Source organism: Hippichthys cyanospilos, chromosome 9 (genome assembly GCF_059441005.1).
Source record: "Hippichthys cyanospilos isolate Australia breed blue-spotted pipefish chromosome 9, RoL_Hcya_1.0, whole genome shotgun sequence".
Lineage (NCBI taxonomy): Eukaryota > Metazoa > Chordata > Actinopteri > Syngnathiformes > Syngnathidae > Hippichthys > Hippichthys cyanospilos.
This window is the reverse complement of record NC_142377.1, coordinates 18,991,390-19,009,737: the sequence shown is the minus strand read 5'-3', so window position 1 is coordinate 19,009,737 and position 18,348 is coordinate 18,991,390. Positions and strand designations below refer to the sequence as shown.

General features: G+C 39.0%; 1 protein-coding gene across 3 annotated transcripts in view; it reads right to left on the bottom strand.

Annotated features, from left to right (window-relative positions):
• Positions 1-8,421: 8,421 nt before the first annotated feature.
• syn2b (synapsin IIb) overlaps positions 8,422-18,348 on the bottom strand; it is a 52,619-nt gene continuing 42,692 nt past the window's right edge. For 2 of the 3 annotated variants that reach the window (XM_088423825.1, XM_088423826.1), the window contains exons 6-13: positions 18,054-18,116; positions 17,712-17,854; positions 17,077-17,151; positions 16,890-16,992; positions 14,733-14,882; positions 14,575-14,641; positions 12,896-13,664; positions 8,422-11,429 (exon numbers count right to left, since the gene is read on the bottom strand). In XM_088423825.1, the coding sequence (XP_088279951.1) occupies positions 11,273-11,429; positions 12,896-13,664; positions 14,575-14,641; positions 14,733-14,882; positions 16,890-16,992; positions 17,077-17,151; positions 17,712-17,854; positions 18,054-18,116 (1,527 nt within the window). In that variant the 3' untranslated portion in view covers positions 8,422-11,272. The remainder of the gene's footprint in view (positions 11,430-12,895; positions 13,665-14,574; positions 14,642-14,732; positions 14,883-16,889; positions 16,993-17,076; positions 17,152-17,711; positions 17,855-18,053; positions 18,117-18,348) is intronic. The other variant, XM_088423827.1, reaches the window with a different exon arrangement.

Here is an 18,348-nt window from a genome sequence, read left to right as displayed (position 1 = left end):
CAGTGACATCCCTTCCCTTATGCTACATCCTCTGGATTTCAAATAAATCCCTTTGCTTGATTTTAAGGAATATTTTATCATTATTGATCAATATTTAACCATATATTGATCAATAGCTCTGCTGTTGGTTGGGTTAGGGATTCCAAAATCACCACACACATCAGTGACATCTTTCTTCTTACGCTACATTGCCTGGTTTTCAAATAAGTCCCTCTGCCTAATTTTAAGGATTTTTTTATGATTACTGATCAATATATACACATATATTGATCAATAGCTCTGAGTTTGGTAGGGTTAAAGACTCCAAAGTCACCCCAAACATCAGTGACATCCCTCCCCTTATGCTACATCCTCTGGTTTTCAAATAAATCCCTCTGCCTAATTTTAAGGATTTTATTTATGATTATTGATCAATATTTAACCATATATTGATCAATAGTTCTGCTGTTGGTTGTGTTAGGGACTCCAAAATCACCACACACATCAGTGGCATCCCTCCCCTTAGGCTACATTTACTGATTTTGAAATAAAGCCCTCTTCCTATTTTTAAGAATTTTTTAAAATTTATTGATCAATATGTATCAATATATTGATCAATAGCTCTGCTGTTGGTTGGGTTAGGGACTCCAAAATGACCACACACATCAGTGGCATCCCTACCCTTAGGCTACATTCTCTGGTTTTTAAATAAATCTCTTTGCCTAATTTTAAGGAATATTTTATCATTATTGATCAATATTTACCCATAAATTGATCAATAACTCGGCTGTTGATAGATTTAGGGACTCCAAAATCACCAAACACATCAGTGACATCCCTTCCCTTATGCTACATCCTCTGGATTTCAAATAAATCCCTTTGCTTGATTTTAAGGAATATTTTATCATTATTGATCAATATTTAACCATATATTGATCAATAGCTCTGCTGTTGGTTGGGTTAGGGATTCCAAAATCACCACACACATCAGTGACATCTTTCTTCTTACGCTACATTGCCTGGTTTTCAAATAAGTCCCTCTGCCTAATTTTAAGGATTTTTTTATGATTACTGATCAATATATACACATATATTGATCAATAGCTCTGAGTTTGGTAGGGTTAAAGACTCCAAAGTCACCCCAAACATCAGTGACATCCCTCCCCTTATGCTACATCCTCTGGTTTTCAAATAAATCCCTCTGCCTAATTTTAAGGATTTTATTTATGATTATTGATCAATATTTAACCATATATTGATCAATAGCTCTGCTGTTGGTTGTGTTAGGGACTCCAAAATCACCACACACATCAGTGACATCCCTCCCCTTAGGCTACATTTACTGATTTTGAAATAAAGCCCTCTTCCTATTTTTAAGAATTTTTTTTAATTTATTGATCAATATGTATCAATATATTGATCAATAGCTCTGCTGTTGGTTGTGTTAGGGACTCCAAAATGACTGCACACATCAGTGACACCCCTCCCCCTATGCTACATTCGCTGGTTTTCTAATAAATCCCTCTGCCAAATTTTAAGGATTTTATTTATGATTATTGATCAATATTTAACCATATATTGATCAATAGCTCTGCTGTTGGTTGGGTTAGGGACTCCAAAATCACCACACACATCAGTGGCATCCTTACCCTTAGGCTACATTCTCTGGTTTTCAAATAATTCCCTTTGCCTAATTTTAAGGAATATTTTGTCATTATTGATCAATATTTACCCATATATTGATCAATAGCTCGGCTGTTAATTGGGTTAGGGACTCCAAAATCACCACACACATCAGTGACACCCCTCCCCCTATGCTACATTCGCTGGTTTTCTAATAAATCCCTCTGCCAAATTTTAAGGATTTTTTTATGATTACTGATCAATATTTACCAATATATTGATCAATAGCTCTGAGTTTGGTTGCGTTAAAGACTCCAAAATCACCCCAAACATCAGTGACATCCCTCCCCTTATGCTACATCCTCTGGTTTTCAAAAAAATCCCTCTGCCTAATTTTAAGGATTTTATTTATGATTATTGATCAATATTTAACCATATATTGATCAATAGCTCTGCTGTTGGTTGGGTTAGGGACTCCAAAATCACCACACACATCAGTGGCATCCTTACCCTTAGGCTACATTCTCTGGTTTTCAAATAATTCCCTTTGCCTAATTTTAAGGAATATTGTGTCATTATTGATCAATATTTACCCATATATTGATCAATAGCTCGGCTGTTAATTGGGTTAGGGACTCCAAAATCACCACACACATCAGTGACACCCCTCCCCCTATGCTACATTCGCTGGTTTTCTAATAAATCCCTCTGCCAAATTTTAAGGATTTTTTTATGATTACTGATCAATATTTACCAATATATTGATCAATAGCTCTGAGTTTGGTTGCGTTAAAGACTCCAAAATCACCCCACACATCAGTGACATCCCTCCCCTTATGCTACATCCTCTTGTTTTCAAATAAATCCCTCTGCCTAATTTTAAGGATTTTTTTATGATTATTGATCAATAATTAACCATATATTGATCAATAGCTCTGCTGTTGGTTGGGCTAGGGACTACAAAATCACCACACACATCAGTGGCATCCCTCCCATTAGGCTACATTTCCTGGTTTTGAAAATAGACCCTCTGCCTAATTTTAAGGAATATTTTATCATTATTGGTCAATATTTACCCATATATTGATCAATAGCTCTGCTGTTGGTTGGGTTAGGGACTCCAAAGTCACCCCACACATCAATGACATCCCTCTCCTTATGCTACATTCTCTGGTTTTCAAATAAATCCCTCTGCCTAATTTTAAGGATTTTTTTATGATTATTGATCAATATGTATCAATATATTGATCAATAACTTTGCTGTTAGTTGAGTTAGAGACTCCAAATTCCCCAAAAACATCAATGACATTCCTCCCTTCATGCTACATTCTTTGGTTTTCAAATAAATCCCTCTGCCTATTTTTAAGGATTTTTTTTTTTATTAATATTGAGCAATATTTACTCATATACTGATCAATAGCTTTGCTGTTGGTTGGGTTAGGGACTCCAAAATCACCAAACACATCGGTGGTATCCCACCCCTTTATGCTACATTCCCCGGTTTTAAGATTAATCTCTTTGTCTAATTTTAAGGAATTATTTACTATTATTGATCAATATTTACTAATATATTGATCAATAGCTCTGAGTTTGGTGGGGTAAGGGACCCCAAAATCATCACACACATCAGTGACACCCCTCCCCTTATGCTACATTCTTTGGTTTTCAAATAAATCCCTCTGCCTAATTTTAAGAGTTTTATTTATGATTATTGATCAATATTTACCCATCCTTAAAATCCTTAAAATTAGGCAGAGGGATTTATTTGAAAACCAGAGGTTGTAGCATAAGAGTAGGGATGTCACTAATGTGTTTTGTGATTTTGGAGTCCCTAACCCAACCAACAGCAGAGCTATTGATCAATATATGGGTAAATATTGATCAATAATGATAAAATATTCCTTAAAATTAGGCAAAGGGATTTATTTGAAAACCAGAGGATGTAGCATAAGAGGAGTGATGTCACTAATGTGTTAGGTGAGTTTGGAGTCCCTAACCCAATCAACAACAGAGCTATTGATCAATATATGGATAAATATTGATCAATAACCATAAAAAAAATCCTTAAAACTTGGAAAAGAGATTTATTTGAAAACCAGAGAATGTAGCATAAGGGGAAGGTTGTCACCGAGTTGTGTGGTGTTTTTGGAATCTCTAACCCAACCAACAGCAGAGCTATTGATCAATATATGGGTAATTATTGATCAAGAATCATAAAAAAATCCTTAAAATTAGGCAGAGGGATTTTTTTGTAAACCAGAGGATGTAGCATAAGGGGAGGGATGTCGCTGATGTGTGGGGTGACTTTGGAGTCCCTAACCCAACCAACAGCAGAGCTATTGATCAATATATGGGTAAATATTGATCAATAACAATAAAAAATTCCTTAAAATTAGGCAGAGGGATTTTTTTTGAAAACCAGAAATTGTAGCCTAAGGGTAAGGATGCCACTAATGTGTTTGGTGATTTTGGAATCCCTAACCCAATCAACAGCAGAGCTATTGATCAATATATGGGTAATTATTGATCAATAATCATAAAAAAATCCTTAAAATTAGGCAGAGGGATTTATTTGTAAACCAGAGGATGTAGCATAAGGGGATGGATGTCACTGATGTGTGGGGTGACTTTGGAGTCCCTAACCCAACCAACAGCAGAGCTATTGATCAATATATGGGTAAATATTGATCAATAATGATCAAATATTCCTTAAAATTAGGCAGAGGGACTTATTTCAAAACCAGGAAATGTAGCCTCATGGGAGGGATGCCACTGATGTGTGTGGTGATTTTGTAGTCCCTAACCCAACCAACAGCAGAGCTATTGATCAATATATGGGTAATTATTGATCAATAATCATAAAAAAATCTTTAAAATTAGGCAGAGGGATATATTTGAAAACCAGAGGATGTAGCATAAGGAGAGGGATGTCATCGATGTGTGTGGTGATTTTGGAATCCCTAACCCAACCAAACTCAGAGCTATTGATCAATATATGTGTAAATATTGATCAATAGTCATAAAAAAAATCCTTAAAATTAGGCAGAGGGTATTATTTGAAATCCAGAGAATGTAGCCTAAGGGGAGGTAAGCCACTGTTGTGTGCCGTGATTTTGGAGTCTCTAACCCAACCAACAGCAGAGCTATTGATCAATGTATTGATAAATATTGATCAATAAACAAAAAAAATCCTTAAAATTAGGCAGAGGGATTTATTTGAAAACCAGAGGATGTAGCATAAGGGTAGGGATGTCCCTAATGTGTTTGGTGAGTTTGGAGTCCCTAACCCAATCAACAGCAGAGCTATTGATCAATATATGGGTAAATATTGATCAATAATCATAAAACAATCCTTAAAATTAGGCAGAGGGATTTATTTGAAAACCAGAGGATGTAGCATCAGGGTAGGGATGAACCTAATGTGTTTGGTGAGTTTGGAGTCCCTAACCCAATCAACAGCAGAGCTATTGATCAATATATGGGTAAATATTGATCAATAATCATAAAAAAATCCTTAAAATTAGGCAGAGGGATTTATTTGAAAACCAGAGGTTGTAGCATAAGGGTAGGGATGTCACTAATGTGTTTGGTGAGTTTGGAGTCCCTAACCCAATCAACAGCAGAGCTATTGATCAATATATGGGTAATTATTGATCAATAACTATAAAAAAATTCCTTAAAATTAGGCAGAGGGCTTTATTTGAAAACCAGAGGATGTAGCCTAAGGGTAAGGATGCCACTGATGTGTGTGGTGATTTTGGAGTCCCTAACCCAACCAACAGCAGAGCTATTGATCAATATATGGGTCATTATTGATCAATAATCATTAAAAAATCCTTAAAATTAGGCAGAGGGATTTATTTGAAAACCAGAGGTTGTAGCATAAGGGTAGGAATGTCACTAATGTGTTTGGTGAGTTTGGAGTCCCTAACCCAATCAACAGCAGAGCTATTGATCAATATATGGGTAATTATTGATCAATAACTATAAAAAATTCCTTAAAATTAGGCAGAGGGCTTTATTTGAAAACCAGAGGATGTAGCCTAAGGGTAAGGATGCCACTGATGTGTGTGGTGATTTTGGAGTCCCTAACCCAACCAACAGCAGAGCTATTGATCAATATATGGGTAATTATTGATCAATAATCATAAAAAACATCCTTAAAATTAGGCAGAGGGATTTTTTTGAAAACCAGAGGATGTAGCATAAGGGGAGGGGTGTCACTGATGTGTGGGGTGACTTTGGAGTCTTTAACCCAACCAAACTCAGAGCTATTGATCAACATATTGGTAAATATTGATCAGTAATCATAAAAAAATCCTTAAAATTTTGCAGAGGGATTTATTTGAAAACCAAAGAATGTAGCATAAGGCGTGGGGTGTCACTGTTGTCTGTGGTGATTTTGGAGTCCCTAACTCAACCAACAGCAGAGCTATTGATCAATATATTGGTAAATTATGGTCAATATGCATTTAAAAAATCCTTAAAATTAGGCAAAGGAATTTATTAGAAAACCAGCAGTTGTTGCATAATTGGGAGTACTTCATTGATGGTTGTAGTGATTTAGGAGGGTTTACCCCAACTCAAAAAGGGGAGCCACTGATTCTTTTTGAGGGTATAAATGATTAACAAGCATTTAAAATAAAGCCCCAAAATTTATCAAAATAATTCATTTAAAAAACGAGTGTTGTAGTGCGATCATGAAAATGTCATGAATGCCCAGTGATTTTGGACTCCTTATATTAAACAATATTGGAGCTATAGATGAATATACAGTTTATTAATGATTTTTAAGTACACAAATTATCCAAAATTAAACAAACGCTTTTTTTATTCAAAAGCACTGTCCCAATATGATTATGTTAATGTCTTTGATTTGTTCGTTGAATTCATAATCACAAATTGTGGCGTTATTGTTTTTTTCCCCCTCCTCATCTAGTAATTTGCAGACTGTCCCTTGCGCGCTCGCCCAGCCTCTGCTGCTCATAGAGCTCAATTGCGTCTTTTCACCGAAAGAAACGGTTTAAATATTTTACAAATGTCTTTTTTTGACATTGTAGCTGGTAGTCTGTGTTACGAAGGAGGCATAAAGGCGACTTTGGTGTTTCGACGACGTTTTATCTGAGAGGTATTGATCGCGAAAGTCCGAATCTGCCAATATCTTGCCAACTTTACTTAAGTCTGCCGGCTTCTAGTCAGCGTCTGCCCCCGCTGCTCCTCCTCCTTGCATCCATCTCGGAGGCGCCGTTGAAGCGTCGAACGTAGTCGGTTGCACAACAAGCAGTCCTTGTTTTCCGGTGAAATAAATCTAATTGAACGAGTTTGGCTCGTTTGCTACGGGTTGGTTTTGAAAACTCAACCAAAGGTAATTTTGCTAAACAGTTAACAGGGATGAAATGTTTTTAATGGCACAAATGGAATAACCTTCATGGATACTTTACTTGGCCATTTTCAACAGCAAAATGTCAACATTTTGTCGATAATGATTTGATGGCTACATTTTTGCATGTGCAATTACATTACTCAAGTATCAGGTGACAATCAATCACACACCTGTTTTCTGGATTTGGTCATGTGACATTTGAGCGCTGGATGATGATTGGTTGTTACCTTACATGTTACATGTGATGTCATTTTCAGTCGACAGCAAGTGGCAAAGTTTGTTTTTAAAGGCATTAATTAGTATTAGTGACCAAATGCGTTTTAAAGGTATTAATTGTAAAAATAATGTTTCTACAAGAATTATATTACATTATTAAGTTTTTTTTACTGCTGAGAACGAAAGCCAAATAAGTCAAATATTCCTATTATGTTCCACCTTTTAGAGCACAGGTATCGAACTCTGGTCCTAATGATGACTCAAATCATTTAAATTATGGGGGTTGAAAAAGGGGAAACATCGGGAAGCATGCATCCTGCATGTTTTCAAGGACCGGACTTTGTATGCCTGTTTCCTGGAGGAATTGCATTTAGAGACATTTTTTTGTAGTTAAAAAAATAATAAAATAAAAATCTCATGTTAATACTTTGTACTAGTCCATTTTATGACTGGACTTTGACTGACTGGAAATTGTTGCTTTGAATGCGCATGTGTTCCCTCTAGAGTATTTTGCTCTCTAATCTGTAATTCCTGTGAACAAACCCCAGCAGTTATTCTCTCCCGTGGGCATAATACTTTGGTATCTGAAAGTGTTTCATCATTTCCCACTTGCACGGGATTCGCCTACGCGGCCTTCAAGTAAGGCACATAGCAACAATTGGGTCAACATTAGGCATCCATTCCAGTCAAAATCAGTAAAGGCTTGTTAGCGGATGCCTCTGAGAGATTATGCCAAGCAATTATCTTGTGGTTTGGGTGTGTTGAGTCATTTTCCTTCATCAACCAAAAAATTGTAAACGTTAAACCTGTTCAATATTTACAATCACCTTGCTTTACGCGTGGTCAATAATGATGTTACTGCTGATCGCCAAGTTGCAGAAGGAAAATTACAATGGTCTGAAGTACACTGTGCAGCTGGGTGACATTATAAAAACAATATATACAGTCTATCTATCTATCTATCTATCTATCTATCTATCTATCTATCTATCTATCTATCTATCTATCTATCTATCTATCTAAATATATATAATACATACATTTATATACAGTATGTATCTACAGTCCCTTTAATTACAGTGGATGAAAGCTATTTAGCTCACTGGGCATTAACTAATGAAAGCTCACAAAAGGCTTCCCCCACATGGATAGATCGCCATCTAGTGCAAAACTGAGCTGACACAAGCCCACAGCGGCATCAAAATTGATATCGTCTGAGCTATGATGGAGCAACATCTTTATTAACGTGAATCATCTGTACATTAATGACAGCGTCATCAGTCACTGGGTCATGCAAAGCACTATTTTGCGGTTACAAATATAAACAGTCACTACAAAAAACAATTTTCTTTACTAGATTGCCATAAATATGGAGCCTCCCAAAAATAAATTAATTAATCCATTTATTATAAAATAAATCAACTCCTGAGATGGCACATACAGATGGGTGACAATTGGAAGTAAAACAAGATGACATCATCTCAATAAACTGGCAGGCAACCATGATGGTGGTATTAATAAATCATAACATTACAGCAAGGTTTTAGGTCTTAATATTTCCTTGATTAAATAGGTACTGGACACTAACGACTCAGATTTCACGCTCTTCTTAACCAGTTTTCTCCTTTCTTCGTCACCCGTCTGTACATACATTACACCCACCCATACATACAAACATTCATACATACTATAAGGTTACTTGTTGGCAACATGACGAGGGAAATACAGGAAATGACACGTTTACAGGCCGGTGCACACTTAAAAGAAGAGGATTTTTTCACTCTGACTGATTTAGCACCCTTTGGTCTGGTTGATTCTAATTGGTATGGTTCAAAACTGAGAGGTTCCATATGCTTATAGCCTACATGTATTGTCATTTTAGCTCTGGTGTTTACCTTTGTCCAGTGTAGTTTTCAAACTTGAGATAAAGAAGAGTATATGCGAAGAGTATTTGCAAGTATGTTTAAACCAATTCGACATTATATTTGAAGGTATTTGAAAATATGTTCAGACACACTTGTAAATACTGTATGTTTAAACATACTTGCAAGTCCATTAAAAACAAGTTTGCCAGTCAATAATGTTTGCTGTAGTTCTGTACGACTAACTCTAAGACAAAACTGCACATGTGAACAGAACCAAAAGTGGTCAAGTACCTGAAGCGTACAGAAATTCATCACAACCAATCTCAGCCTGAGTGTGAATACAGCCTTTCTTGATACAGTTTGGTTGTAGTTTGAAATATTTTGGTGACTTATTCTGGTTCCACCAAACTCAAACTGCAATTCCGTTCAACTCAAGTGTAACAAAAGGTACGGACCGGTGTTAAAAAGATTCAGAACTTTGGTCAGAGCCTGTGAAATGGAAGACCTAGATGTTGTCCCCGACCGGTTCAACAGTCGGTGACCGTATGAATGAACCAGACCAATTTGACAAAAAGTTACGCTAAATTAAATGGGGCCAAAGGTTGCTAGTGTGAAAGCCCTCTATCATCTTCTTTGCCATTATTACATGTTGAGGCTGGAGTCTGTCCTCACTTAAAAGAATGTCAAAAGAGAAGACGCCTGACAGATACACAAGTCTCACATGGACGTTCATATTCATATCGGTAATAGGGTGACACCATTCAACAGTCATGTCAAGGTGTTATTGCACTACTGTCTCAATTTCTTCTTATGAGCATAATCAACGACTTACAATACCGTAGATAGATCTACACGAGGCGAAACAAGAAATCACCAGTCACAGCAACAGACATGTGTCTTTTTCCTCTTTGAAATGCATTCACTTAATACTTGATAGGGACAACTCTTAGGGGTCCAAATCACCTTCGCCACTTAGCCTTGGTAGCCTTAGTAGCACATAATTTTGGTTAAAAACATTTTAAAATGCTATACAAGTAGATCGTTTACCCGGGGTTTCAAATGACAACGGTGGCGGCCTCATAGTTTTATTGAAATTCAACGGAACAAAACCTTGTACTTTTTAAATGAAGCAAAACACATTTAGAACCGCAAAAATCTTCTGAAAAAGTTTTCTACAAATTCTGTGCTGCCCTGTGATTGGTCCAGCTGTGTTTTGGTATATGTGGCTCAAAGGCGAAAGGTGAATCGGAAGCCCCAGTCTTGCCCCTTTGATTGTAATTAATCGATGAATGAATTTCAAGTCGACTCAGGTCTGCACAGCAAACGAACAAAGCTGTGAGTTGAAAACACGATAAGGCTACAACATCAAGAGAAAGAGAGAGAGAGGCAACGAAAGGCAAAAGTCAACACAGATAGAGCTCCTGGCAGCAACTCCATAGCTCACGGCGAAGCCTCTCGGAGGAGCCATGCAGACACACACACATGCACACACACGCGCGTACACAGAAAAAGACCGCAAATTCCCTCACGTCGATAGGCAGTCGGCGAACGAGACACCAAGGCTGGATTTACACAGAAACACATGACACTTTTTTTTTTCTTTTGTTTTTAAATTACACACAATTTTCACTGAGTGGGACCAAAAATGGTTTACTGCAAAAATCACGAGGGAAACCATCAAGGATATCACTAATAGTTAAAACGCTTATAAATCCAGCCACTCATGGAGGAGTTATGTCACTGATAAAAGCTACTTGCTTTATAGATGTGTTTCTCTCACTAACTACAGTAAATACTGTATGCGTCTATATATAGGTGTACTGCATATATACTCTATATACATTCTGTCTGTATTTAACATTATACTTTCATATAGTTTCTTTATGTGCTTTGGGAAAATAAACATTATATTCTGTAATATGCTATGCTATGCTACTCTAGGGTATATCAGTGACATAACTCATGATTCCACCTATTCCGGTACAGTGACATGCACTTAAAATCCGAGCCAGGGGGCGTCACTGTTCACTCGCACAGACGAAGTTGACACGCGGGACAGACGGACGGACGGAAGGTTGAGGGAGTACAGCACACTTAAAATTGAAAACACACATACGTCTCAGACTGCGTCACATTGAAATGTCAATCAAGTCAACGCTGGCCAATGAGGAGTGGGAGATGGGAGTAGAGGGCGGGAGGTCGGTGACTAGTCAGAGAAAAGGCTGGCGAAGGACTTCCGGATGTTGCGAATGGTCTCGGCCTTGGCCTCGTCTTGGCCGTCGCCGCCTCCGGAGCCGGACACGCCGCGGAAGAAGGAGGAGTCGCTGAAGGCGTTGAAGGCATTGGTCAGTGACTGGGACTTACTGGGAAGTGAGGAGAGAGAATGGGCGAGGTGGGGAGGGAGGAGAGGATCCATGGAAGGAAGATGGGGAGGCGGGATGAGGAAGGATGACAGACATTGGGAAACGTCACATTAAACAGAGACACTTGGACTAGAGAAACTATTAGAACTACACTACAACCTATTGTTAATTTGGCCAAGGACTTCAGCAGATGTTTGTTTTATCAGGACTGATTTTGTAGCAATTGTGGAGGGCCATGGCGTTGTTCAAAGAAGAACAATGAAAACAACAAAAAGCATGTTATGATGATAATATCGAAATGCGATGAACAAAAATTGTTATACTGCTTTGAAAAGGTTGTGTGGTTCAGGAATAAAATGGTAACATGATTAAAAAAAAATGTCGTACTGATGCAATAAAAGAAAAAGAAACCTTAACATTTTCGCAATGAAATCGGAATCTAGGATCAAGTGTTCAAATTTGGGGGAATAAAGCAGTAGCACTACAAGAATAAAGTCATAATACCGTCGTCATAGGTCCTATAATGTTTCTCTTCTTAACAACAAGTTTATGTTTGTAAAATCACAGCCTCATTCCCCTAAAATTAGGACTTGAATCTTGGAACTACATACAACTGTATTCTCTGAGGACTGCAACCCTTTCTCTGAAAAATATCTCCATAAGTCATAAAACTATGTAATTTCTTGTTTTTAAACACTTTTTGCTTAATTCTAGATTGTATTTTTCTTGGGATTGGTAAAAATGTACCATGGAAATTTGCTGATTTAAGATGAAAATGTTTTATTTCTTTACTTTCCTTCAGCACAAAAATTTAACTTCTGTTAAAGGGACAATGTGTAAGAGTTAGACCGTTTTTCATTAAAAAGTAATACATTAAATGATTAGAAATTTCCAAAAACTTAACATTAAATGCATTATCAACGTCCAACAGTATGTTTTAAATGTAATCGTAGGTCTAGTTAGCATTAAACGATATTACAGTACATGGGGTGTGGCCATGTTTGTTATAGCTACAGACAAAGGTAAATGCAGCACCTCCTGCTGTCTGTAAGAAAAACAGTCTCAATCTTACACATTGTCTCCTTAAGGCAAAAGTAATCTAAGTGCTATTGTTACCTCCACCGAGATCAATATGTGTGAGTTAATTGCTGTTGGTAGTTTGGTGAGATAATTAAGGGACTTACAATTAACAAGTAAATATTTGTCTCAATAGGGTTGACGAAGAACCCATTCGTTTTAAGGATTGGATCCAAAAGTGGAGCAGTGGACAACTAAAACCACAGATGGCGCTGTGGTGGAAATGAACTTCCTGTATGTGACATTTTGGAGTAAATAGTACTGTCAGTATTGTTTCAAATGCTTCGGTGGAGGTCTGCATCCCACTGAGTGCCATGCTGCTTTAACTCATGCGTGCCAATAAATGGATGACAGCACAGTCATGAGTGTGCTGACTACAAGTCTCTTACTTGAGCAGAGGGTGGGTTTTTGGCTGAGAGGCTTGCTGGTCTTCCTGGGGCTCAGCAGGTTCAGCGGCAGTTTCGGGCTCAGGGTTCTGTGAAGTATTGGCTGGCTTGTTCTGAGGCTGGGCCTTAGCCGGAGACTGCACGTTGGGCGGGGACTGGCTCGCTTTGGCCGGCGATTGGCCAGGTGACGAGGCGGCATCTGAGGCCTCTGCGGCCTCCGGGTTTTGGGGGGCGGACTGAGGTTTGGGTGAGGCTCGGGGAGCGGGCGGCGTTTGGGGCTTAGGCTGCAGCTGCGGCTTGGAGTTCCTGCGGACGGGAGGAATGGGCTTGGCGGGCGGAGTGGGCTTGGGCGGCAGATCCTTGGGCTTGCCCGGAGCTTGGGCCGGAGAGCCCGGCGGCTGGGGCTTGGGCTGCTCGGTGGTGGGAGCCGAAACCGGGGGAGGGGCGGTGGCCGAGGTCGCAGGGGAGCCAGGACCTGCAGATTTAGCGGGGGAAGATGGAGATGCTTTGGCGGGGTTGGCCGTGGAGGAAGCAGAATCTGGAGCCGGTTTGGTGACAGACGGAGCTCTTGTCATGGGTGGAGGAGGCCTCTGCACTGGAGGCTTTGTGACCGAGGCGGACTTCTGGACCGGGCTTGGCTTGTGGGCCTGAGCTTGTTTCTGGCCTTGACCTGGAGAAGGTTTTTGTGCCTGGGCAGATTTTGATGGAGGCTCGGATGATCTCTTAAGTGCTTCTGATGATGAATCCACACTCTGCGCTTTGGCTGATGCACCTAGATATAAACAAAGAAATAATTAGACCAACTTTAGATAACTTTCCTTGTATGGTAATAATTTTATTTGCAAGATTTTCATAGCATGAATACTAAATTCTCAATAGATATTTGTTTTCATTTTTTTTCAGTGTACCCTGAAACATTTGTAAACCATCATAAGCAAAACGTTTCGGCACTCAACACCAGAAGAGGGCAGCAAAGCATCACATCAGAAAATGACCGGGTCCAGATCTCACTTTTAATTATGACGCTGAGTCATGGTCAACATTAAAGGTATGACATTTGATTAGATTTTTTGCCCACTGATTGATGTATATGTCTCTGAAAATGAAATTCTATTTCCAGGAACTATGGTATATTTAAAGTCAGACGATGTATGAAGATGAGCAAAAATCAATTATTGTGTGACATTGCTGAAAGTAAACAGTGTGCTCTGATCTAAATAATATGAGGCTTAGAGCAATGGAAAATCTGAACAGCACTGTACAGTTTTTATTTTTCGCTTAATTTCTTTGCACTAGAGAAGTGTGGTCTGATATAAATAGTAAATATGAGGTCAAGCGTAATGGAAAATCTGGACAGCATTGAACATCCAACCATCCACCCATTATCTCAGTAAGGCGGCCATTTTGCCTCTTGCTGTCGACTGAAAACGACATCATGGTCTTTTATTGTGCTGATAACGACCAAAAAAGGCTTGGTGCGTGTTTTTGCACTATGGGAGGAAGCCGGAGTGCCCGGAGAGAACCTACGAGGGCTCGGGGAGAACATGCAAACTCCACACAGGAAGGTGGATTTGAAACTTGTGTCCCTGAACTGTGAAGCAGACGTGCTAACCACTGCTCCACCAAGCCGCCTTGTGTAAAAATCAATATAATTTATTCATGGAGGAGAGTGTTCGTAGAACCTGGAGGTTGAGGACGTTGGCCTGTGGTTCTGCTTGTATCTGCTGCTCCATCTTTGACACCGCCACTCTGAAAAAAAAAAAATGGAAAGGGAGCGTAAGAGTCGATGGGAAAGGAATGAAACTTGTACTTTGAATCCTCTATATGTCTGCACTCTCACCTGGCCTTGAGGAGAGCGAGCAGGCGAGCGGGAAGCAGCGGATGTCTTGGCAGTAAGAAACTGGGTCATTTTAGCCATCACCACCTCGGCTATGAGCTGGCGGTCTTCGGCCTGGTGGTCGCCGACCAGCTGCATAGATGAGCCCACCACCTGGGAGCACACAATGGAATCGATAGCCAATTCAATCAACTGATGTATGCAATGCATTGGAATAAGAGCAGGCACGGTGCCTTGCCTGACTCGGCAGATTTCACATTATCAGTTGAAATGTTGTGACTTGCAGAAGTTTTCCATCCATTTGTCCATCCGTCCGACATGTACAGTACAGTAACTGAATTTGTGCATTTTCTGCACTGTCCATTTGAAATAATGTCGTGCATGTTTTGTGAAAAATAAGGAGTACCCGGAGAAAACTCACATGGGCACAGGGAGAACAGGCAAACCCCATACAAGAAGACTGGAGCCGGAATCAAACCGTGACTTTAGAACATTGTGGCGTAGCCTATGTGCTAGCCACTCTTTCACCATGCTGCCCCCATAAAATCATTTCAACAGTTGCAATAGCAACATATTCATCTTTTAATATGGTCGTTTTCCTCTAAAATCCAACTGCTTTGTTCCAGAGAATTCGAAAAACAACTTGTTTGAGCAGGGTGCTTTACTCTAAGATGGTATGTGTACAACTGATATGATGCTTGAATGGGGCTTTTAAAATGTGAAAATTTATGTTTTTTGAATGTGTCTTTCGAGCAACTTTTAAAAGTAAAACTACATAAATGTCTGCCTTTGTGCCAGTGACTCACTGCTACCTAGCAAAGTTAGCCGTTCAGTTGCCATACTAAATAAATCAAACTGTTTTTTTTTTTAAATAACATAAGTAGCAAATGTAGCTGTTCAGTTGCCATACTAAATAAATAGAACTTTTTTTCCATATAACAATTATAAAATCTAGATTTATCTCCAAGGTTAAAGATTTAACTTGGACAGCCCTTAAAAATACTGCTAATAAAATGACATACAAAATGAAATTGAAATTCAAATTCAAACTTTTTTGACAGGTTAAACAGGCCTTTTTAGAGTCCATAAAACACGGCAAAATATATATTTTTTGCATCATAACAGTTCTTTAAAAAAAAAGTCCTTTGCTAGACCATATATATTTTTTTTAAATAAACCACATTCGTCTGAACAGTGCATTGAAATGGTTTTCTTTTTCTTTCAAATGTAAAAAGATTTGTCTATATTCCAACAATTATAATTTTAAACTATATTAATATGCTCATACCTATTCTTTTTCATTTAAAATCAGCAGGGGTAGAATTAAGCTCCCTATAACCCAATATAGGATAAAAGGTATTTTAAAAAAAATGGTATGCGGATATTTACTTTTGCATATATCACTATTAACTTTTTGCCTCATGCCTTTCTCTGTTCTCACTCAAGTTCTGTAGATGGTGGACAAAAAAACCCCAAACACAATGATGGAAGATGTAATATAACAATGAAAGGCCAACCCTTCCCTCTCCACACACATACATACTTATGTAGGATGAATGCATCGCTTTCAAATGTCACCGCAGCAACCGGGTCATGACTGAAGATGAGGTGGTGACTCATGGTCCGTAATAAGTGTGCGTCGCCGTTGTGTGTCAGTGTGATCTCAGATTCTTCTTTTTCCTGGTCTCTGCTATTTTCATGGATTTTCCCAATGATTTTCATGCCTCGTTTATTCACAAATTTCCTTTACCTTCCTGCTGATTTCCCCAATGCTGCTGCTGCTGGTTTCCCTGTTAATGACTTTTAGCTCAGTGCTGCCAGCACCTGCAATTGTTGCGTGCAGTGCCGTCAACCAACCTTAATTTTAGTCTGCTTTTGCTGAGCTGTTTTAAATTCTGATGTAAAAAAACCATAATCTGTCTCCTTTAATATTTAATATTCAATTCAGACGGCTTGTATTGAGGCTAAATTCAATTAGTTTATTCCCAGGCAGACAATGTAATAGTCCCAGTGGTGTAAATTGGGCCAGGCGTGCTAAATTTAAGCCTTCAAGACCAAATGTTTCCCTCTGATGCACACATTTTCGTCTGGCCAAAATATGTAAATACATTTGTGACTTATTCGTAGCAAGTTTAACGTGGCTGCTGAGGGTTCCCTCACCTCGGTGATGTAATCATTGCCATCCTTGCCGCATATGGCCTTGACGGCGCATATGTCCAGGCCTCCGAAAATCTCCGAGCAGGTATCGACCCACAGTTTATACCTGAGGCGGACGCAAACATGCGACAGGACAACGTGAGAAGTTAGCGTGACCTAACGAGCCGAAACACGCAACAGCGCCGCTCACTTGTCAGTCATGGCCACTTGCTCCAACATGGCCGAGCCCGTGTTGCTCTTCCAATTACCAGAGATGGATGTTCGCCTGGAAAGGGAAAATGGACAGTGGGGCACGATCACATTACTTGCGAATGCCAGCTCTAGGAAAAAGGACAGTGGGACATGATCACGTTTCTAGCAAAGCTCTATTTGCGTATGATGTCATACACATACGTTTTCATTTAACTTTCAAAAATCTGCTCATGACTCATGATTAATATCCCTAAAGACATTCCAATTACGTGAACAGATGCATTTGTATATCTTTCTTTCTAAATTTTGATGCCAATATTTTTCTTTTGACTGAAAATGAATATCCAAATATTGTCTATTGGCCTCCTTGACAATTATTAATTGGTAACGGCCCTGAAAAAAAAGACACAAACAAACATCAAACCCATAGGTCAGTTTTTCTGTAAATACATTCAGCAAAGAAAACATGAACGGGTGGACGCAAGAATAGCATACCCCGAATGGCAAGAGTGCTGCTTTTTGTAGCTAAAATAATTAATGATAGAGAATTAATAGATAGAGAGTTAATAATGAATACTCTACCTACAATCTATAAAGACATAAGTCAATACTTACAAGTTAAGATCAACTTACATGTATGCCTTATAGTCAGCGCCAATTTTCTGCACCCTGATGTCGTACTTGGCGTCTATGAATGGCTCCGTCGTGCAGTAAGTCTGCGTAATAGCCACCACGCTGGCGATATCCTGAAAGTCACTCACGTTGTCCACTTTGACCTGAGGAACACGTGTTTCACATTAGCATGCTCGAGATGTTTTAAATGCACTGTCGGCGTAGATGGATAGTACAAGGATGAATGTTGACGGGGCGTGTCATCTTGATGGGAACTTCAGTAGCGCCCACATCCAAAACGTGACAGGACTACGTTTGCATATGTCAAAACAAAACCCCAACCTATCTGAGAGGATTACTCGCCTTCCCCATTCCAGAGTGGGCGTGTCCGATCTTCACCACGACAGGGAAACTTGGCGTTGTGATCTGAACGCAACACAAGTGTGCAAAGGATAAGCAATGACAACAAACCATGATAGAAATGTGGTTGTTTAAAAAAAAATAGGGTGGTTATTTCATTTATTGTTGAAGCCGTGATACATATTTTTGCCGTTTTCCTACTAAATAGACTTAACAACGACGGAAATAGCTTTCATTCATGTCTTTATTTCTCCTCTTTCACTCACAGTATATCCCGTGCATGTGAATTAAATACGCT